The sequence below is a fragment of the Girardinichthys multiradiatus genome, chromosome 2 (assembly GCF_021462225.1).
Source record: "Girardinichthys multiradiatus isolate DD_20200921_A chromosome 2, DD_fGirMul_XY1, whole genome shotgun sequence".
Classification (NCBI taxonomy): domain Eukaryota; kingdom Metazoa; phylum Chordata; class Actinopteri; order Cyprinodontiformes; family Goodeidae; genus Girardinichthys; species Girardinichthys multiradiatus.
This window is the reverse complement of record NC_061795.1, coordinates 13,692,370-13,715,980: the sequence shown is the minus strand read 5'-3', so window position 1 is coordinate 13,715,980 and position 23,611 is coordinate 13,692,370. Positions and strand designations below refer to the sequence as shown.

The 23,611-nt window shown below is 41.1% G+C and overlaps 1 protein-coding gene across 1 annotated transcript; it reads left to right on the top strand.

The window, feature by feature from the left end:
- Positions 1-1,849: 1,849 nt before the first annotated feature.
- ireb2 (iron-responsive element binding protein 2) lies at positions 1,850-19,808 on the top strand. The gene is made up of 22 exons (XM_047387876.1): positions 1,850-1,958; positions 6,945-7,031; positions 7,201-7,366; positions 7,548-7,685; positions 7,778-8,017; positions 10,039-10,108; positions 10,287-10,470; positions 10,610-10,749; positions 10,929-11,100; positions 11,184-11,284; positions 11,916-12,032; positions 12,146-12,305; positions 12,610-12,745; positions 13,755-13,839; positions 13,940-14,096; positions 15,935-16,059; positions 16,152-16,256; positions 16,388-16,530; positions 16,655-16,802; positions 17,029-17,151; positions 17,780-17,965; positions 18,074-19,808. Exons 1-22 carry the CDS (start codon positions 1,934-1,936, stop codon positions 18,227-18,229), a joined length of 2,964 nt encoding a protein of 987 aa, XP_047243832.1. The 5' UTR covers positions 1,850-1,933; the 3' UTR covers positions 18,230-19,808.
- The last annotated feature ends 3,803 nt before the right edge of the window (positions 19,809-23,611 follow it).

Sequence of the window (23,611 nt, the reverse complement as noted above, 5' to 3'; positions counted from 1 at the left end):
AAATATTATATATTAAAGTTAAGATTGTTTGTGAATCTCATAATAATTATGATATAGCCAAATCATAATTATTTGAGCACATAATTATAAGACATTATGTCATTATTATTAGATAAAATGCCATTAGTATGAGACAGCATTTCCTATTATGACTTAGCTGTTGTAGTTATGAAATCTCATGATTATATCAAAGTTAATTAATAAGTCATGATAAAGAAAGACTCGTTATTATGACTGAGCAATATTTCATCTCATTATTTTTTTATTATTGTCATTATTACCTTATGATAATGAGATAGTATCTCATAAATTTGAGCTAAAATTTGTTATTTTATCATAGTGGCAGAAATGGTCTTCCATAATCGTCTAACTTATGGACCAAAGGTTTTTTTATAAATTAATTTATCATCTAAGATCCTTTAAAGATGACCATTCCTCTTAATATTCCACCCAGATATTCCACCTTGACTCTTTGTTTTATCCATTTGTAGATTAATCCTAGCATAAACTGATAAAACAAATTAGAAAATACATATGTTCCAGAATTGTTTATTGAACAAAAATATTTTAATAAACAATTTTCTGACAAACTTTTATTATTTTCTGATGGCCCAAAAGACCCAGAATCAGGGGATACTTGAGCAACAGTTTACATTCCATACACAATGTAGGGAACAGGCAAAAGGTAAAAGTCTGAACAGTTTGTCCAGGATGTGTGGGATCTGCAGACATGTTAGATTCTCTTTTCCTGACCCTTGACCTGTACAAGTCCTGGATGGAGGTACGTCAGCCCCTATGATCCTCTCTGCAAACCTAATTGTTGCACCTGTCCTGTTTTGTGGATGAGCCAAACCAACCAGAGATGGATGTGCTCAAAACAGATTGAATAATGGCGGAGTAGAAGAAGACCGGCAGCTCCTGCGGAAGGTTGTACTTCTTTAGGTGCTGCAGGGAGTACAGTGTGTGCTGGGTTTTCTTGCGAACAGTATCTATGTGTTAAGGCATGTATCAGATAACTCAACAAAGATATCATTCCTCAGATTTATCATATTCTGTACAAACTTCACACCCAAAAAGTCACAGTAGCATTTGTTTAGATTCCAGCACATTTGGGAGTGGAGAAAAATGATGCAGAAATTCTTGCCAAACAGTCATTGCAATCTACAGACATAGAACTTTAGATTCCATTGAGTAATGCTGAATGCAAATGAATCATTAATAATTATGTAAAAAAGAAATCTGGCAGGAATATTGGGAAATAAATGATAGAGAAAGACGTGTACATTATTCAAGTTTTTGTCGGACATGTTCATTACCATGATCTTTACCATGCAAAACAGTCATCACACACATTTTACTTACATTTAACTGTTAAAGTGATGTAGACTTATATTTCTTTGTTGTTGTTATCCTTGTTTGTTAACACATCTAACGTGTTTTAATCATGTAGGTAAAAACCTCCTGAATTCAAAGGATGAAGCATTGTGTAGAAGCTGAAAGAAGAAAAAAACTTCTAAAAGAGGATCATCAGGCACTTGCTTGAAGCTTGTTTGAAAATATATTTTTATTTATCTAAATAAAATACAAATATACCGCATTTTGAAAACACAAAACATTTATTTTAGCACCTTCAGGGTTATTTTCCAAAGAGCTATGAGTTGAAATCTTTGCTTACAGCAGAGGGATGATTCAACTGTCTCACTTGTAAGAAACCTTCTCTGATTTTTATCTATTTCTTAAAAACATGACTTTCTGAGAGCGATAGTTTCTAAAATTGTTTGAAACGTTTATTATACTACTAATTTCAGGTTGAGCGTGATCCAGCAGCACTGTACTCTGATTGGTTGATGTACTGTTTGCTGTGTTGTAATTGGTCGGCCCTGGATCGCTTGTGTGCCGACAGAAGGGCCCAGTGTTTATTTCAGGAGTCATCATGGCGCTCAGTGAGACAATTAAAGGTAAAACGAGTTTTTTACGAATTTTCTACGGACCATTATGAGTGGTTGCACCGAGTAATCTAACCGAGAAAGAAGCTGGTTTGAAATGGCCTCCTAGCTCGTAGGAGAACTTCCGCCTGCTTCACGTGAACGTTATATAAAGTGCTCCGGCCTCAGTGTCTCAGTCAGAAAAGCTAACATTTAGCTAGTGTGATAATACGTTTATGACAGCTAATCTGGCAATGATGCTAAAGCCGCAAACCGTTATGTATTTTTGATGCCAGTGGCAGAACTTTAACTTAAATGCCCCATGCTTGTGTTTTGTGTCATAAGTAAATTGGTTCTTGTTATCTCTAGAATACGTTCAGCCGGTAGCTCGATAAGTACAGCGCTGCGCAAGTGTGCTCCGCGATAAGAAGCTAGGTTAGCAGCTTGAACCTTTGCTAGCTCTGCACCTTTCCTCCTCACCTTGTCATTGTGAAACACGCTAAGATGTTTTATTTAAAACCTGGTGCACACCATCGTCACACTGGCTATTTAGTCATTGTAACATTTACAAAGACGCTAGTATTGGTGTTAAAAGTATTTGCTACAAAAGTCGGCCTTAAAGACCTGAAACACATTTGAGTGACACTTCAGGTTGGAAGCTATTTAACAACAATAAACAACAAGCAAAACGTTTGTAAAAACTCACAGTTCGATCCCTGATTATGTATCACTTGAAAACTGCAGTGCAGTGTGTGGTTGTTTACGTCATTTTATTTCTAAACACACACAGACTGCCCTACAGTACATATATCCTGATGCTGCTACATGCATCTGTATTTATATTTATGTTGGGGAAAAACAACACACAACAAAGTTATAAGCAGAACGTTTATATTTTGTCTATATGGTAAGCATGTTATTTATTTCCTTGCTGCCTTAGCTCTGTCGCACACGGGCTTCCTTCATTGGACAAAATAGGGAATTTGATTTATGGATTTTCCAGGTATGGATAAATATGGAAAAAGATCTCTAGTTCCAGACTTTATTTCATATCCTACTGTGTAAATGTTATCATCATTCATCTGCCAATTTTTCTGTCCATCCATCCATCTTCTAGTAAACCATAGTAACTGGTTTTTGGATAATCTGTTTTCAAAGCCATACCGCAGTAGAAAAGTCTGCCATATATTCATAGTTTTAATATTAATAGCAATAATACCTCAATATTATCTAAACTTTAGTCTGAAAAGTATGGGATTTTTACATAGAGAATAAATGAAGCTTTTTTACACCTATTTCCCATGTCATACGCAGCATATTTATGTTTGTGTGAGGTGAAGATAACCTCGAGTAAACAGTTTATGGTTTTACACAGAGATTTAAAACAAACATCTAAAACATGATCTAATTGCTTTTATTTAAAACAAAAGCAACAAATGTTCCCCAGTCTGCTAGCAGGTAACAGTATAGTAATTGTTACACCTATTTTCATCTATAGCACTTATTTCAATGTTAGTTGGTTATGCTACCTGCTTGGGTAGCCTGCAGTCAGCTGCTTAACAGACATTTCCTTCCAACTCTAGTTTTAAACTGCATTTCTCTAATAGGAGTGATGGGTATTAACCCTCCTGTTGTCCTCGGGTCAAAATGACCCGCCACTGTGTTAAAACCCCCCAAAAAAATCCACTAAATGCTATTTTTTTTATTTTGAAATTGTATGACTTTTCCTAGATTGGCCCCAACAATAGAAAAAGTGAAATGTTGCTTTTATTCACATTTCTATATAAGTTGTACAAAAAAAGGTACAAAGGTGGTCTTCGGGTCAAATTGACCCGAGAGACAAATAGAGTTGAAATCAAGGTCACAGAGTTATTTACAAACCACAGAATGTTACAATGTTTTAGATGTGTCTCAGATCAATCAGTAGCAGACGTAAACAAGGCAAATCAGGTGGTGTTCTCGCAGGCTTCAGAAGACCACCTGTTTATTTCCAGAGCTTATAAAGGTGCTGCAGTTAACAGAACCCCGAATTCTGTCTGTGGTGAAGCCATGAGTGTGCGTTATACTGCTGAAGACGCTGTAGAACTGATTTTCCTAGATGTCCAGTAAGACAACTCTGATTCAGAAGAGGAAGTGGAGGATGTATCCGAAGAAGTTTGGGAGGAATACAACCCAGAGCATAATGAATCATCTTCAGAAGAAGAAGAAAACCCTGAAGCTGAAAGAGAGACTTTCCTTTCAAAAAATGGCAAAATAACATGGTCCTCAGGAGCATATGACCAACACGGCAGGCATGCAGAACAAAACATCATAAAGATGACCCCAGGACCCACAAGGTATGCCGTTTCTCATGCCCATGATATTGTCTCTACATTCTGCCTGTTTATCACACCAGCAATACAAAAAATAATCCTGGGGATGAGACATCTGGAGGGTTTTCACAAATATGGAGACAGCTGGAAAAAGATGGATGAGATTGACCTGCAGGCCTACTTAGGGCTGCTAATCTTAGCAGGTGTATACAGGTCCCGAGGTGAGGCTGCAGCTAGTCTATGGGATGCTGAGAGTGGAAGGCCAATTTTCCGAGCCACAATGCCACTCAAAGTCTTTCACACCTACTCAAGACTGCTACAATTTGATGACCGTGAGTCAAGACCAGCAAGACGTGTGACAGACAAACTTGCAGCCATAAGAGAGGTATGGGACAAGTCGGTGGAGCGGCTGCCCTACCTCTACAATCCAGGGCCTGATGTAACAGTGGATGAATAACTGGTTCCATTTATAGGTAATCAGTTTTCATTTTTCTAATAAAAGTGATTTTCACTATTGATGTCTTTGACTGTTTTCTGGGATACTGATACTAGTCACAGATGCTAATGTCTTTTGTCCAAAGGCCGTTGTCCTTTCCGCCAGTATATGCCCAGCAAGCCAGCAAAATATGGGATCAAGTCATGGGTGGCTTGCTATGCCAAATCAAGCTGTGCTTGGAAAATGCAAGTCTATACTGGGAAGCCGACCAGTGGATGCCCAGGGAAGAATCAAGGGATGCAAGTTGTGCTTGATGTGACAGAGGGACTCAGGGGTCACAATGTGACATGTGACAATTTCTTCACCTCTTATGAACTCGGACAGCAGCTCCTGAAGAGGAAGATCACCATGGTTGGTACAGTTCGAAAGAATAAGCCTGAGCTCCCACCTGCATTGCTTGCGTCGAAGGAGAGAGAGGTCTTCTCCTCAAACTATGCCTTCACGCCCAACACCACTCTAGTTTCCTACCTCCCAAAGAAAAACAGGAATATAGTTCTTCTGAGCCCACTGCACACAGACTGTGACATTAGCGACCGTGAGGACAGGAAGCCAATCAGCATCTTAGACTACAACTGCAACAAAGGAGGTGTGGACAACCTGGATAAGGTGATTGGAACATATAGCTGCAGAATAATGACTGCCCACTGGCCCCTGGTCATCTTCCACAACATCATTGATGTTTCCTCCTACAATGCCTTTGTGATTTGGAGAGAGATCAACCCAACCTGGATGTTTCATAAGCAGAACAAGAGGAGGTTGTTCCTGGAGCAGCTAGGAAAGGCACTTGTAACTCCACTCATTGAAAGAAGGAAGCATGTCCCCCGCACAGAAACCTCAGCAGCAGTTGTGAAAGCTATTCAGAGTGCAGGAGCTCCTGATCAACCTGAGGATCCATCTACCACAGCCACTTCCCCAGCTAGGGCAAGTAAGAGGAAGAGATGTCAGTTCTGCCCTCAAAAGAAGGACTGTAAAACACGTACTGTGTGCTGCAGGTGTAAGAAATATATCTGCAAGGGCTATGTTATTTTTCATATTTTTGTATTGTACATTGTCTTAAATTGTTCACTGGAGACAAAAAAAAGAGTCAATGGGATGAATAAAAATGTATTCAAAACTCCTTTTTGCACATTTGTTTCTTTTCTTAAGCTATAGAAATTCAAGTGAAGAGGAAAAACTCAAGTATTCACACATTTTGAGCTCAATGACAATATGCAATATGAAATTTGGTGTTTAAAATTCAATTAAGCTGCTTATATTGGGGGTTTAGTGAAGATGGGTCATTTTGACCCAGAGGACACATGGTGTATACAGAGAATGAGGACAACAGGAGGGTTAAACCTTTAGTTTCCCCACCATGAGTGTTTGAACTTTATTTTCTTGTGAGGGAATAGTGATCAGCGGTACAGAAAAACAGGCGGGGCGAGCAGCTCCACACTGCTGGAGAAAATTCAGCTCACTCCAACACTTTCTCAACAATCCCTTTAAAAGGATTTTAAACCGTGGAAACTGTATGACGCTGAACCCTAGCAGTTTTTAGCCGGCAACCTTTTAAAGCCGCCGTGTAACTTGATACAGGAAAGTGGCCCATACCTGTTTATGGGTATCATGCTGCAACTCCACCATATTGTTGAGTCTGTTCACAGGAAATGCTGCAGATAAATGGGATAAGGAATCCCCAAGTGTGTCCCCACCTCCAGCTTATGATCTCCTTTCTAGGATTGCGGCTCCTGTCTGTTTACATTTATGAACAATTACATGAATACATTCTTTTGTGTTTGTATCAATAAGCTTATAAATCTCGCAATGAACAGTGCCAAGCAAGCAGTAGTTTGTTTAATGATAAAAGGGCTCATCTGTGTGTTGTGGGATCTGACAAGCGATACATGAGACCTCAAGTTCCAGTTTGATGCTCTGCTGTGACGTAGGAGCGATCTGCTGAGGCTCAGAATGCTTTTGGATGTCAGAAATATACACGCCTAAGTTCATTGAATCACTTAAATTCTATTACTTTTAATATCGGCAGGGTTTTACATTGATGCACTGAAGCATTTTACAGAATCTACCCTCTCCCGAAACCCCCCTGGGATGTATATATTATTGCTGTCATGGGAAATATTTTTTATCAACCTAATTAATGTTAATATTACCTGTGACTGATTAGAAAAGAGTTGGCAAATGTTAATTTTGGTCTAAATATTAATATCTCCTCAGATCACCCGTACGCCCATCTTATCGACACATTAAAAGGTGGCAGCATCAAGTTCTTCAACCCACGTAAACTAGGCGACCCGAGATACGGTGAGTTCAGGCCCCCTCAGGGAGCGTGTTGTCCTCCAGAGTCATATTACATGTGATGGTTCATCGCTGCAGCGTCCCACCTTGTCTGTTGTAACGTTTACCATACCACAGGTGCTTTCGCTGACACGGGTCGCAAGCAGGTAAATGGTTCTTTGTTTATGACTTGCAGACAAGCTGCCTCTATCCGTCCGGATCTTACTGGAGGAAGCGATTCGCAACTGTGATGGCTTCTACACGAAAGAGGAGGATGTGCAGAACATCTTGGACTGGCAGCAGCAGCAGGGGAAAGTAGAAGTGCCGTTCTCTCCAGCGCGAGTCCTTCTGCAAGACTTCACGTGAGTTCATTGACTTTTTAAGCCCTCTGGGGTAAGAAAAAAAACAAACAGGATTTATAGAGAAAAATCAAATTTGATTTAACATAGGTACTCATTTAACAGATGGGAATAAAAAGCAGCTTTACATTTTGTTTGTTTCTTCGAAAAATCACGTGTTTAAGCTGTTTATCTCATCTATCAGTGGTATTCCTGCTATGGTGGACCTGGCAGCCATGAGGGACGCTGTGGCCAAACACGGTGTGGACCCCAATCTAGTCAGCCCTAAATGCCACACGGACCTCATAGTAGACCACTCGCTACAAATTGATTACAGCAAATGGTGTGTTAATATAATTAGCTGAAAATAAATACCAGCTTTGATTAAAAACACACAAGACTGACCTAAATAAACATTTAAACTGTTTTTATCAGTGCCATACAGAATGCCCCAAACCCAGGTGGAGGGCACAGTTCAAACCCGAACCAGCATCCGTCTCGTTCAACACCAGCCAGGCCTCCGTCCAGAGGGGGGTCCCACTGTGGAGGCCAGCGGGGCTCCTGCAGTAAAACTGCCTGCAGCGACCCTCCCACCTCCTCTGGCCGTCCCGTCTCTGTCCAACAGATTGAAAACACTCCTCTCCTGTGTCCCTTCCACCTGCAGCCCGTTTCTGAGTAAGTTTCACTTCTATTTCTTCTGTTGCTATGTTTGTTTATGTAGAGCAGGGGTTCCCATCTCCAGTCCTCCAGAGCCTCCATCCTAAAACTTTTAGATGCAACCCTTCTCCAACGCACCTGAATCCAATGAATGACTGGTTACCAGGCCACTGCAGAGCTGAATGACTGAACACTGATTAGGGAGTTCTGGTGTGTAGGATAGTAGTTCTGGAGGACTGGACTTGGGCACCTCTGTTGTAGAGGATGTGATCATTTCAGTCTGTGTGTCAGTCAAAATTATTCATATTCCTTGAACTCTTTCTTTTTGACATTTTGTAACATTACTAGGAGTGTAACGTGATCTCGCAATATTAAAACATCACTGACTATCTCGCCAGCGCTAACCAGTTGCAGTCAGCTTGGCTTCTCCTGATGAAGTTGTAATAGAAGATGCCCCAACTACTCTGATATCATTGGTTAGGCAGAATTTTGGGTTTCCAGGAGAAAAGATAAATGGTGACAGAGTGCCAGAGACGAACAATATGTAAGCACTGCAAAAAAACTTACTGTACACTGCGGCTAGCACTATCACAGTTCCCAGACACCTTCACAACCTCAGTATCTCGTCTCGTTCTCTAATATTATGTCTAAGTTTTAACCTAAACTCTTGTGGATAGTTGTGAAATGGAAGGAAATGATACATGATGTTTTGGATCCCTTTACTCTGATACACCTAAATAAAATCCATGGCAAACTGCTGTGAGAAGTTACCTAATTGGTACATGTAGTCCAGCTGTGTGTAATTTAATCTTACTAAAAATCCAACGGTTCTGTGAATACCTCAGTGTTTTGTTATAGGATCCTAGTGAACTAACAGCATCACGAAGACCAAAGAACACAGCAGGCTGCTGGGAGATTTCAAGCAGCATTTTGTTATAAAATAATATCTCCAGCTTTGAACATCTCACAGAGCTCTGTTCAGTTCTTCAAGATTTCATTGAGGAAAAGCTTTTTAAATCTGCTTTTATAAATGTGTAGCTTTGTATGCGTTGCTGGCTCTTGTGAAGCCCTTTGTGAGTTTATATCTTAAAAGATACTATTTACAAAAGTCCTACATACTTCATCTGAAAATGGAAAGTGTGAGAATGGGGGTTTTTCACCGATGTCACTGAAGTCGCAGCCTCACTTCCAGTCCGCCATCTTGGGTGTCTGTGTATCGCTTCACGCTTTTCACAACATTGCAGCACGGCATACTTTTTCAACCCTGGATAAGTATCTAGAGTCGTTACAGCCTCCTGATAACGCCATGTACCTCAAGAAAATTGCGGTCATCAACAAGGTGGATCCATATGTTGGTTTGAATGGGGAAACGTTTAGTTAATATTCATGCACCAGCTTGAAGAAAATCACAAGAAGTCCAGTTTTTGCATTTTGTCACAGGCCATATGGAAACCACAAAGATGTGGTGCTCTGATCAGAGCGTACATGCAAAAACACTGTGTGGCAGAAAACTAACTCTGCACATGACCCTGAACACACCATACACATGGTGAAACATGCTGCTGGCAGCGTCGTGCTGTGGGGATGTATTTCTCCAGCAGGAAGAAGGAAGATGATCAGAGTTGATGGGAAGATGCACGGACAGTGCTGGAAAAAAACCTGTTAGAGGCTGAAAAAGACTTGATTGGGACAGATGTTCGTCTTCCAGCAGAAAGACTCTAAACATCCAGCCAGAGCGACCCTTCCCGGTCATTCTCCATTCAATTTGACTGATGTTGAGATATTTTGTAAAGAAGAATGAGCATAAATATCAGTCTCTAGATGTGCATCTAGAGAGATGTGCAAAGCTAGTGGAGACATACCCTAAAAGACATGCAGCTGTATTTCCAGCAAAAGTGAAAATAAGATAAGATTGTACTAAAAAGGATTTTGGGAGGATTCCTGTATTTTGACGTGGAAAAGTTCAAATGCAGCTCCTCATTGTCTGCCTCAGAATTTTCCTTTTTGAAGCTTAGTGTAGATTTGTTTGTTTTTTTCAGAGTTGAAATGGCTTTGAAGAACCAGGAAATGGAACTACAAAGAAACAAAGAAAGACTTCATTTTTTTAAGGTACCAAAACATGTGTCCAGGTTTGATAATCAGCAGAGCTATGCCTAAAGAAATGTGTCTGTAAATTTAGGTTTTATGCAGAAAAACTGAAATAAATCTTAAAAACTCCAAACAATTCTGTTAGTTGGAGAAGACCCTTTGTTGAACCCAAACATTTCCCTTTGTGTTTACGTAACAGTGGTGTTCAAAAGCTTTTAAAAATGTGAACGTGGTTCCTCCGGACGTCGGTGCTGTCCACCAGGTGAACTTGGAGTATCTGTCTAGGGTGGTCCATGTCAGCGACGGTCTGATTTACCCCGACAGTGTGGTGGGCACAGACTCCCACACCACCATGATCAACGGCCTGGGCGTCCTTGGATGGGGTAAAACCTCCTCTTGCTAACCTTTCTCACTTCCTGTGTGCATGTTTGTGTGTAGACTTCATCAACAAGTCAGGAGACTCATAGTCAGAACTCCTTTGATAAAACTTGGTTTTAACTTTGCCTTCATGCTTTTGTTCAGGGGTTGGAGGAATTGAGTCTGAAGCAGTGATGCTGGGCCAACCAGTGTCGCTGACCCTACCTCAGGTGGTGGGCTGTAAACTGGTGGGCTCCATCAACCCCCTGGCCACCTCCATCGACATTGTCCTTGGCATTACAAAGGTATCTTTGAGAAACTGAACACGCATCGATATTAGGATCGTTGAACCAAAGGAACCTTACAAGTCTTTGTTTTTTTCCCCCTCTGCTATAAATAAGAGTGATAAATAAAACGGAAACAATCTTTGTCAGGTATAACAACCCTCTGAGCTTCCCGTTTATCGCTCTGTTTTTTTTCCCAGCACTTGCGGCAGGCTGGAATCTCTGGGAAGTTTGTGGAGTTTTTTGGACCAGGTGTCTCTCAGTTATCAGCTCCTGATAGAACCACCATTGCCAACATGTGTCCAGAATACAATGCTACCATCAGTTTCTTCCCCGTCGACCCCATAACTCTCAAGCACTTTAGAAAGACAAGTGAGTAACCCGAGTAATATGTCTTACTTTAGAGTTTCATCTGTTGACAGTTTTTATGTAATGTGTCTTATTCACCTTTCCAGATTTCACTGAGGAAAAGCTTGAATTACTGGAGGCATACATGAAGGCTGTAAATCTTTTCCGAAGCTATGAAGAATCCGTAGAAGATCCTCAGTTCTCCGAGGTAATTTTCAAAAAGTTACAAGTCGTATAATATACTGATTCATTAAACACCGCAGGATCTTTTTCAGGTGTTATGGAGGCAGTCAGCCTGTGGTTCTTCTGAGGTGTTCAGGAAGCCCAGGTTGCTTTCATAGCAGCCTTGAGCTCTGGTCTATCTTCCTCTAGCATGAAGTGCTCCTTTTCCTCTTAATGTTCCATCTGTCCTTGTTGCTTGTGCACCATTTCTTTACCACACCTTTTCCTTCCACTCAACTTTCCAATGATGTTGTTGAGTACCACACTTTAGCAATGACTTGTGCCTTTCCTTGTGGAGCATGTCACTGACTATCGTAACGTTTTTGTAATAAAAATCAAGTTTAATTAGAATTATGTTATATTTCAAATTTTTGGAGAAACATAATTTTGTGTTTTGATTAGTAAGCTATTTTCCTCCAAATTAAGAGAAATAAACACTTAATACGTTCCACCTTGTGTGTAATAAATAAGTATATAAAAGAAGTTTCACTTTTGAATTCGATTATATTTCAGTTTAGATGCATCTGTAATTGTTTAGGCTTGATTTTAACTTTTTGTCTACTTTAGAGTAAAACAGGCTGCCTGAAAGGTTTTTGAGGTTTGCATTGTTTGTGCAGGTGATTACGATTAACCTGAGCTCCATGGTTCCCCATGTAAGTGGACCCAAAAGAGCCCAGGACAGAGTGGCTGTCAGCAGCATGAAAGAGGACTTCCAGAGCTGTCTAAATGAGAAGGTAACATGGAAATAATTCAGAATAGGTTTTGAGTTTGGAATGGTGATAATGACTTATTGATGCCTTTTTTTGCATGGTTGCAAAGTGAGTCAATAGCTTCTCTTTTGTCTCAGGTGGGATTTAAAGGCTTCCATATCTCCAAGGAGAAGCAGGACATCCAGGTTCCTTTCCTGCACTGTGGTCAGGAATATCAGCTGGCTCACGGTTCAGTGGTTATCGCTGCCGTCATCAGCTGCACCAACAACTGCAACCCGTCTGTCATGCTCACTGCAGGTATGCCCTGACTGAGAAAGACTGTTCTCTTACACAATATGTGAGATAGAAGGTGATTTTTTTTTTCTGAGGTTGAGCTGAATTTCCTTAACTCCAAATGTGAGCTATTTAGTCTTTTCCACAAATTTAGTTCAGTTTCAGAGATAGTAGCTGGTCACAACAAAGATAGTCTTAGAACATTTTGCATCAAGGTTGCATCTCGCATTTAATTTTCCTCGATGCGTCTGCATGTACTGCCTCGGCTGCATGACTTCTCTGCATCGCTCTCATGCACACACGTTTAACTCTTGCCTGCTGTTGACAGGGCTTATGGCCAAAAAGGCTGTAGAAGCTGGGCTTGTTGTCAAGCCCTACATCCAGACCAGCCTGGCTCCTGGGAGTGGCATGGTCACTCACTACCTCAACGCCAGTGGAGTCCTGCCTTACTTCAATCAGCTGGGGTGAGCATGTTTACACAGTGGCAGCATCAGCGGCTTTGTTGAATACATGTCAGCAACATGTTGACATATTTTGTTGTACATGTATAAAATGGTGTCACTTAACATTCAAACAGATAAAATGTTGATTTATGAAGTTAAAGTAAATAAACAACTACATCTTTTCTAGTGGCTAAGAAATATTTTAGAAGACAAGTTTAAATGGTGTACATTTGGATTCAGCCTTGTAGCTCCTTATAGTTGCATTCACTTCAATGTAGAAATGTATTAAACTGTATAAAACTGCGAGAGGATCAAACATTAAGTCTGAGATGTTTAGTGAATTGGCTCTCAGGCTGTGGAAAAGCAATCTTGTTTTTTTACAGAACTGTCTCTAGCACCACCCCTGGTTAGAGAACTGGAACCACTTTGGTGGAAAGGCCAGTGAAGGGAAGCAGCTGGAAGTCTCACTTTTTTCCACATACCCAGTCCATGTTTGACTCATGAGGATTTAACTGCTGACATCAACAAAGATTTTGTACTGGTTGTCAGGGCATGAACTGTTTCCTTGTTCCCCTGCTTTGGGTCGTTCTTTCTGTGTTTCCACTTATTGGCCACTTATCTATTCTTTTATTGCCAAAATACACATCATCGTCCATATTTGACAAAGCACTTTTGGTTTTTTAAGGGCTCCAAAGGCTCTTTGCGTCAGAAAGGCGTTTTAAATTTAGCAAAAAGCTTTAGAAGGGCTTATTATTTATTTATGCTTGATTCTTTCAGGAGAAATCCAGTATTTGTTTTCTGATGCTCCAATAAAAGCAGTTTCCACAGACTTCATTTGTATTCATACATTTACATTTCTTGTCTTTATCTTAAATCTTGTCTGACTTGATAGTTTTATGTTGATTGATGGTCACACAGGAAAAGACTGGTGTAAAGAAGTAGGAAGTTTTTTCCTTTATTTTCAGGGGTTTGTGTTTGAAAGTGTGGACGCGTCGAAGTTGTTATAATAATGGCCGTGTTCATGCAACAGGTTCGAGGTGATCGGTTACGGCTGTGCCACCTGTGTAGGGAACACGGCGCCATTACCAGAAGCCGTGGTCGATGCAATCAAAAAGGTAAATTCTCTACAAGGCTGCTCTGAGCTCTTTCTGCAGCTCCTTATAGAAAGAAATCAATTCCCCTTTACTCAGACGTTAACATTGTTTGTTATTTCAGGGGGACCTGGTGGCCTGCGGTGTATTGTCTGGCAACAGGCACTTTGAAGGCCGCCTATGTGACTGCGTGCGTGCAAACTATCTGGCCTCCCCTCCTCTGGTGGTTGCTTACGCTATCGCAGGCACTGTGGGAATCGACTTTGAGAAAGAGCCTCTAGGTGAGACGGGCACCGCCTGAAGTTCTCCTAAGCTGTTTGTCTAAAAGCTGGAGATCAGCAGGGGATTTTAGGAATCTGGCAGATTATATGTTGGGATTCACTGTTCTTGTGCAGGCATGTAATAGCCACTAAATAAGTAACAAGGATGATCTAGCTATTTATTTTGTCTGCCTTAATGTTCTCTATAGCTCGTCTGCAATATGGTTGTATTTTTAATTTACACATTTTATGTCCTCTGCATAGATTCATGCGTTTCAAACGCCTGGAAACATCAGATTGTTTTTTAAAAAAACGATCAGTGTCTCACTGTCATTTGTAGAAGTTTTGCAGTCAGTTTTTTTATTAACACCTTTTACAGTTTCAGGCAAAAACTTTGCATATTTTGCCACTGTACAGCCATAAACCTCAGTGCATTTTTGGGGGATTTTAAGTGATTAAACAATGTATGTTTGTAACTTTAAGGTGGGAGGAAAATAATTTACACGTTTCTGAATTTTAAAAATAAAACAAAAGCCCCTTTTCTGGTAGTGGAGGTATCAAAGGTTTGTTAGAGACCACTAAGGAACAAACAGCATCATAAAGACCAAGGAACACAGCAGACCGGTCAGGGACAAAGCTGTGGAGACGTTTATAGCAGGCTGAGGTTATAAAAAAATATCCCAAGCTTTGAACATCTCACAGACCCCTGTTTATTCTATTGTTTATCAGTGGAAACACTAAAGGGGCAAGGCATCAATGAGAAAGGCAGCCAAGAAGCCAATGTTAATTCTGGATGAACTGTAGAGATCAACAGCGCATGTAGGAGAACATGTTGATAGGGCAAAAGTGTCTGGCCTTCATAGAATAGCGTCAAGAAGAACGTCCTGGTTGACATAAAGCCATAAAATGTTCCACTTGCATTTTGCCACAAGCAGGTAGAGAACACAGCAAAACATGTGGATCAAGGTTTTCTGCATAGATGAGACCAAAGTTAAACATTTTAGCCCACGTGCAAAACACTATGTATGCGGTGGAAAACTAAAGCCACAATGTGAGCTCACAATCCCCGTGTTGAAACACGGTGGTGGCAGCATTATGCTGTGTGGTCTGTTTTTCTACAAGGAAGCTGGTCAGAGTTCACGAGAAGATGAATGGAGCTAAATACATGGAAGTCCAGGAAGAAAACCTGAGGCTGGGTTGGAGGGTCGCCTTTCAGCAGGACAAAGACCCTAAACATGCAGCCAGAGCTGCGGTGGAATGTGAACGGCCCAGTCACAGTCTAGACTAAAATCAAATTGAGAATCTGTGACTAGAAGTTTGAACGTGGAGAGTAACCAGTAGTATGTTTTTTTTATTTTTATTTAAACACAAACTGTTGTGTGTAATAATCCCAAAGAAGGTCTCAAGCCGAAACGCATTAGTCTGTTAATAAAGTTGTTTCTTCAGTATCTGAACTGTTGCTGGAACCTTCACCTCACCAGATCTTTGTCGCTCTCCATGCATCTTGGAAGTAGGTGAAGTTGTGCCAGAAACGTATTGATTGCTCATCATCCAACCCGTCTGAACCTGAACAATACTTCAAAGAAGAATGGGCAAAAATGTCAGACTCCAAATATGCAAAGCTTATAGAGACGAACCCTAAAAGACTCACAGGATAACTGCTACTGGACTACTGGGCTAATTTTAGATTTTTATTTGTAAGACATTTTGAAAGCCACTTATCTATCTCCTCCCACCTTACAGATATTCACCGCTCTGCTTAGACACCTTCCTTGGAAAGCTCTTGTAAAATGTGGAGATGGATAAAAATGTAGATTAATCATTGATGCCTAAATCTGTGCACCACGTTGTTTAAACAGGTTTAACCTCAGAGGGTAAGGAAGTGTATCTTCGTGATATTTGGCCATCCAGAGAGGAGGTCCAGCACACCGAGGAGGACACAGTCATCTCCTCCATCTTTAAGGACCTCAAGAGGAGGATGGAGGTTAGAACATAATCTCTTGTTACATGTATGTGAAATATGTGACCTCAAAACCTTCAGCACAGACATGGTGTGAGACGTTTGTTCTCCTTTAGATAGGGAACACCTTTTGGAACAAGATTGAGTGTCCAGACTCTGTGGTTTTCCCATGGGATCACAAGTCCACATATATCCGCCCCCCACCATTCTTCAGCAAGCTCGTAAGTCCTTTCACCTTCATCATAGACATTGTGTGGCTGCCTATGGACCACACAACCTGTCCTCCTTCCTGCCCTGAGGTAACACATCTACTCTCAATTCTTCCTTCTCCATAAAATGTTTTCTGATCCAGAGTAAGGATATTCCTGCTCCCCAGTCGATAGAAAACGCTCATGCCTTACTTTTCCTCGGGGACAAAGTGACCACAGATCACATCTCACCAGCAGGCAGCATTGCCAGGGTCAGCGCCGCTGCCAAGTACCTGCAGAGCAAACGGTTAGTTTCAAATCCCAACTGCGGTGGCAGCTTGTGAAAGGAAGCAGAGAAGCAAAGATGCCCCCTTTATTCACAAAGCTGTTTCAAATAAATGATCTTTGTTTGACTGGATGTTTTCCCCCAGACTGACGCCGCGGGAATTTAATTCATACGGCGCTCGCAGAGGAAATGATGCGGTGATGACCAGAGGCACTTTCGCCAGCATCAAGCTACACAACCGTTTCATCGGCAAACCGGGCCCAAAGACTCTGCACATTCCCTCAACCCAGACTGTGAGTAGAAACCTAAGGATGCTATTTCCACACCCGCTCTTTTTCCTCCTGTGACTAAAGATCTAAGTCGGTTTCGCCGGTACATTGACTCCGCCCATGCTGGTACAGAGCCTGATCAACTGTTTGACCTTTGAGCAACAGCATGGGAACGTTTAGTATTGCTAGTTGTTGCAGGTTGAGGCCAGTTTAGGTCCAGTTGTCTAAATGACTCTCTCCTTCTGTCCAGCTGGACGTCTTTGAGGCGGCTGATCGCTATCAGAGAGACGGTACTCCTCTCATCATCCTAGCAGGCAAAGACTATGGCTCTGGAAACTCCAGGGACTGGGTGGCTAAAGGACCGTACCTACTGGTAAATAACACACGCAGCTGCAGTGCTTGCAAATACATTCATACCACTTGAAATGAAGCACATTTTGTTACGTGACAACCGTAAACATTGATTGTATTTTATTGAGATTTACTTTCATTATATGAAAATCATTTGTGAGCGATTAATTGGATTTAGGTCTGGACTTTGACTGGGCCGTCTAACAAATCATTAGCCTCATAGCATAATTGTCAAAGTCATATAAGCCAAAGTTATACTTTGGCTTATATGACTTTGACAATTATGCTATGAGGCTAATGAAATGAAAATGCTTGGATTAAACCAAAGATCTGGCTGGATGTTTAGAGTGGTCTTTCTGCTGTGTTCAACTCTGACCAGCTTTCCTCTCCCTGCTGAAGGAAATTGTCCCCCTCAGCATGATGCAGTTACCACCGTGTTTCACCCTGCGTTCAGGGTGATCTCCAGTGTTAGCTCTTCACCTCACATACTGATGAGGTCACTTCTGAAACCCCTTTGTTGCCCTGGATTTTATTTTGGGGCGAATATAAAAACACTCTACAGTCTTTATAATTTTATTTGTAAAAAGAAAGTTAGCGATTATAATGTGACAACAATGTAAAATAAATGTTTTGATTGTCTGTGTTTCCAGGGGGTCCGCGCGGTCATCGCTGAGAGCTTCGAGAAACTACACAAGAACCAGCTGGTGGGAATGGGCATAATGCCGCTCCAGTTTTTGTCCGGCCAAAACGCCGACACGCTAGAGCTAAGCGGGAAGGAGAAGTTCAGCGTCACCCTACCAGAGAGCCTGAGTCCAAGGCTGCAGCTCACTGTCAAGGTACGCATCTGAGCTGCATCAAAGTCCTCTAAAAACCATTTAAAGGTCATCCTACACCAACTGCAGCTGCCTTCCAATGAATTCTTTGTTTTATGTGTTGTCCCGCAGACCAGCAAAGGAACATCGTTCTGCGTCACGGCGGTGTTCGACTCTGAAATGGAGGTTATGGTTTTCCAGCACGGGGGGCTCCTTAGGTATGTCGCTCGGACTGTGGTGAAAAACAGCCTGCGACCCGGACCCGACGCCACCGAATTCGCTCCGTGAACTGCACCCTTCTTCATTTTAACTCCTCATGCTCCCTGCAACAACAAGGAGGCAGTTCTGTGTTTCAAGATTAACATCCTTTGACTTTTGGAACGGCCATTTTTAAAACCTGTAACGTGAGCATCTTTTAAGTTAATGCACAAATGCTTCAGCTTTGACAACGTTTCAGCTCACAGTATAAACCCAAGAAGAAGAAGTAATTGCATTCACTCTGCTTGGAGACTGCACTGCCTGTAGATATGGTGTTTTGTGTTTCATTGCTGGAGGACTCACAAGTTTTTCTTTTACTGTTGAGTTCAAACAAGTCCGTGTTCTTGTTGTCAACGTTGCTTTGGAAAGCTGAGATGGAGCACTGCATTACAACCTCTTCTCCAAATTTCAAACCCAGGTTTTGTGAATTTCTGAATTCTGCTTGAGTTTTAGGTTTTCATTGGGGCAGAACCATCTTACATGGGTGTTAATGTTTCTTTCTTTGGGCCCTTTTCAGAAAACAACATCATGTTCTGATAAAATCACTTATGTGACCTGCTGTGAAATGTGACCACAGTTGCATGTTGCGTGTGTCATTCCTGGTCCTTGTAAACCTGACACTCTTTCAGTGCCTGTTAGAATCGTTTAGGTTTGAGTGATTTATGTGAACCATTATTTTTCCATGGTGGACTGATGATGCAGCAAACAACCCAGTTGACGTATTTTGAAAGAAGGGTCAAAATTATACATTCATGCTGAAACATACTCGTACATGTACTAATATTGTGTTAAAGGTCCCTTAGGAAGTTGCAATCCTATCACAAGCTTTTTGTAGTAATCACCAAGCATCTGGCATCATTCTGACCAGATTTTTAAAGTAAAGCCCATAAATCTTCAACAAGGTTGATGCCGGGGCCATTTTGGTGATTCATGTTGCTGTTCTTTGTCCAATCCAAGACCAGTTTTAATGTGAGCTTGGGATTGTTTTCCAGTTGTACCACCAGTTTGTGTACTGTTACCCTCCGATTAAAGGAAATTAGCTGGGATGTTCACAGACAACCCAGGAAACCCCCAAAGCTCAAACCAGCCACTTACTGGAAGATGCTACAACTTTAGCTTCACTGTCCAAACTAAAGTGAATTTCCTTCGAATAAGAATTTGTAAGCCAGTAAAAAAGCCCCTGTTCTAAAATGGACACCTTGAAGATGGACTCAAATTTGCAACTGCCCACACGGACCACCCCAGTGCTTTTAAGTCAAAGGTTAATCTGACCATAAAACCTATTTGGTATTAGCTTAAATTTAAATATTTAAAGATGTATGATATATTATCAGTCCACCCCAAAAAAAAAATGGTAGATATAAATGATTTAAATCCTAGGATAATGATGTTCATGTTAGGAGTATGTAAACCTCTGACTTGTGCTGATCAGGAGGGAGTTAAAAGAGCTCTCTCTTCAGCTGTCCTACCTGTTGGTGCTAACCAGATCCGCTGGCTCTCACTTTATTCTCTGTACACACCACCGCCATGGGTTTCATCAAACTCTCAGTAATCACACAAATGTCTCCCAAATCCCACACAATTCATTAAAAGTCATCATAATGACTGATTTGGCTCAAGGTGTTATTACAGCTATTCATCTCTTTCATGCTTCCCCGCGGCTTAGGATGATCTCACTTCGCAAAAAACCCTCTACCTGCTGGTCAGAGTTGTTTTTGTGAGAAATGACTGATTATCAGCACTTTACCTTCATCGGCTGAGTTGCGGCTTCAGGCGAAGCAACTCCATCCCCGCCTGGATTTAAGGTATTTAAAAATCCACCTTAATGTTACGCATCGTGACGTTCTGGACAGACCACAGTTATTGCTACTGTCTGTGTTGCTGATTAGTTATTAACTCGAACCTACAGTGGTGTGTCATGTGATTAATCCATGAGCAGTTTGAAACTTGGACATACTTGTTGCTTAATTTGAGCTAAATCACTTTTTTTCTCTTTTTTTTTTGCATCACCAGCTGCCAAAATGATCCATGTTTTCTTTGATGTTTTGATGCATCATAAAGTCATTTTAAACATTTAATTTATCTCCTTGTTTCGAGGCTGCATTAAATTACAGGATGTGTAGCTCATCAGAAAGCGCAGGCTGCCTCCATTTCCGGTTTGCAGCCCTGTTTTGAGCTGGTTTTTAAACCGAAGGATGAAATGTTCGGCTGGACGGCAGGTTCACAGCCAGGTAGAGGGGAGTGAGCCGCCTCACCGGACAGGAGTTTGTCTCGGCACATCTTGATGTAAATAGTTTTTAATAAATGGAAAAGCTAAGATTACATGCTTACTTGTCTCTGAGCAGTGCTGAAAAGGGCTTACTTTGTAAATAACCTTTTAATTGAACATTTATAGTTGAAACCAGATATGTTGTCGCACTATATATAAAGGCACACAACCTTTTTATTCTCTCCAACATTAAATCAAACATTTTCTGTTTTAGGTCAGAATGACTAAAATTAATTCAATTTGCTAAAAGCCAGACTAATGTCTGAGACCATTTTATGAATTTATTCAAAGGTGGACATTTACACACATTTCCTTAGATTTGGTGGAACTGCCCTTTAAACTCTGACTTGAGTTACATTTTGGGGTATCCTTCCACAAACCTGTGGAAAATGGGAATCTTGGCCTCCAGACAGAACCGGTCTGAGTGGTCCATCAGGATACCAGTCCCTCCTAAAGCGACACACACACAGCATGATACTGCCATCTCCGTACTTAACAGTTGGCTTGGTGTTCCCAGGCTTTGTAAGCTTCCCTCTTTGATATACAACATTTTGACCAAAGCACATTCATCCTTGGACACAGAACCGATCTCCTTTCGAAAAGTAGGATGGCTCGACAGTTCCATTCTGTGCATAATTGCGTAAAATCGAACAGAGGAATATGGCACCAACAGGAATCTGGAAACTAGCCAAAGATAAACCAGACTTGATGAGGTCCACATTTCTCCTGATATCTGCCTCAATTTGGGTTTTCCAAATTGGTTAAAGGCATAAAAATCTTAGATGTGGGCTGATGTTTGTAAGTCAGGGAATGGCAATGATTAAAAAGTTTCAAATAACTGGAACTGTGGCAAACAACTCTGGACGAGGACACCGGTTTACCATGTAAGAACGATGGTACATGAGGCTGATCTGCAACAAATATTCTTGGAATGAGATTGTGCAACTACAATAAGATAAGATGGACTGCATTTAAGGACTTTTACACACCTTAGCCCACAGGTGGAGGCTGCTGTATTAGGCTGTTTGCTTAGAAATAACCACCATTTATGCATATTATTGTGATGGCCTCGCGTACTGTCAGATGTTTCAACATTGTAAAGGATTTATTAGCAATGTCATGTTTACAATAATCTTTTTGAACAGGTGGTAACTCACTTCAGAGGGGGAAAGCATTTTCCATTGGCTTCAGCTGCTTCTGCCATAACATAAGTGTTTTGTCAGCATTTATATAACCATAACACTAAAGTTATGCAAGATCATAATGCTTCGCAATGACTCTGCTGACCTTTTCTCCTCCGTTTATTTCACAGTTCACAAGTTTGACTATAAACTGTCAGCCACTAACAGAATATCTATCAGAACCATCCATGAGGATCTCAAATTATGTAAAAGTTAATATGGTATTAGGTGGACAAATAAGAAGAGCCTTAAAAAAATCTTTAACTTCATCTTGGTGCCTCAGGGGTGTGTGCTTAGCATCCTAACTTTACGCTAAGCCTAAGGTTTCTTTTAAATTTTAGAATAGTTCATTTACCTTCTGTTGTAGGGTTTCTGTTTAAATGATCTTTTTCTTCGCACCCTTAAGGCACTAAGTCAATCAGTTAAGTAAATTTTTAGTTTATTTTTAAGATGTAGCTGGATAAATAATTTTGCGTGATAGACCAACACAAAGTAGCACAAATACCATGGGATATGTCATTGTTATCTAACTAAATGTAACAAAGTTGAAGTGGTATGAGTTCTTATGCAAAGAACTGTAATCTCCATCCATCCACTGTCTACACCTGCTTATCCTTGCAAAAAGCAGGGTGCACAATACATTCCTGAACACATCTTATTCCAAACCCTTTGCAGCAATAACAGCTTTAACTCTTCTGGGAAGACTTATCACAAAGATTAGGACTTTGTTTATGGATATCTTTGGCCATTCTTTCAGAAGTGCATTTCTATGGTCAGACTCTGACTTGAGAGGGCCTTGCTTGCAGGAAGTGCTAACCCCAACCTGTTCTCATTAATTTGGGACAAAACATCTTGGGTGTGTTGAAGCATTCATTGTTCCTTTCACTGAAACTAACGGGCCTGAACACAACTCCAGAAATAGCCCCACACCAGCTAAATACAGGTCCTTCTCAAAATATTAGCATATTGTGATGAAGTTCATTATTTTCCATAATGTAATGATGAAAATTTAACATTCGTATATTTTAGATTCATTGCACACTAACTGAAATATTTCAGGTCTTTTATTGTCTTAATACGGATGATTTTGGCATACAGCTCATGAAAACCCAAAATTCCTATCTCACAAAATTAGCATATTTCATCCGACCAAAAAAAGAAAAGTGTTTTTAATACAAAAAACGTCAACCTTCAAATAATCATGTACAGTTATGCACTCAATACTTGGTCGGGAATCCTTTGGCAGAAATGACTGCTTCAATGCGGCGTGGCATGGAGGCAATCAGCCTGTGGCACTGCTGAGGTCTTATGGAGGCCCAGGATGCTTCGATAGCAGCCTTTAGCTCATCCAGAGTGTTGGGTCTTGAGTCTCTCAACGTTCTCTTCACAATATCCCACAGATTCTCTATGGGGTTCAGGTCAGGAGAGTTGGCAGGCCAATTGAGCACAGTGATACCATGGTCAGTAAACCATTTACCAGTGGTTTTGGCACTGTGAGCAGGTGCCAGGTCGTGCTGAAAAATGAAATCTTCATCTCCATAAAGCTTTTAAGCAGATAGAAGCATGAAGTGCTCCAAAATCTCCCAATAGCTAGCTGCATTGACCCTGCCCTTGATAAAACACAGTGGACCAACACCAGCAGCTGACACGGCACCCCAGACCATCACTGACTGTGGGTACTTGACACTGGATTTCTGGCATTTTGGCATTTCCTTCTCCCCAGTCTTCCTCCAGACTCTGGCACCTTGATTTCCGAATGACATGCAGAATTTGCTTTCATCCGAAAAAAGTACTTTGGACCACTGAGCAACAGTCCAGTGCTGCTTCTCTGTAGCCCAAGTCAGGCGCTTCTGCCGCTGTTTCTGGTTCAAAAGTGGCTTGACCTGGGGAATGCGGCACCTGTAGCCCATTTCCTGCACACGCCTGTGCACGGTGGCTCTGGATGTTTCTACTCCAGACTCA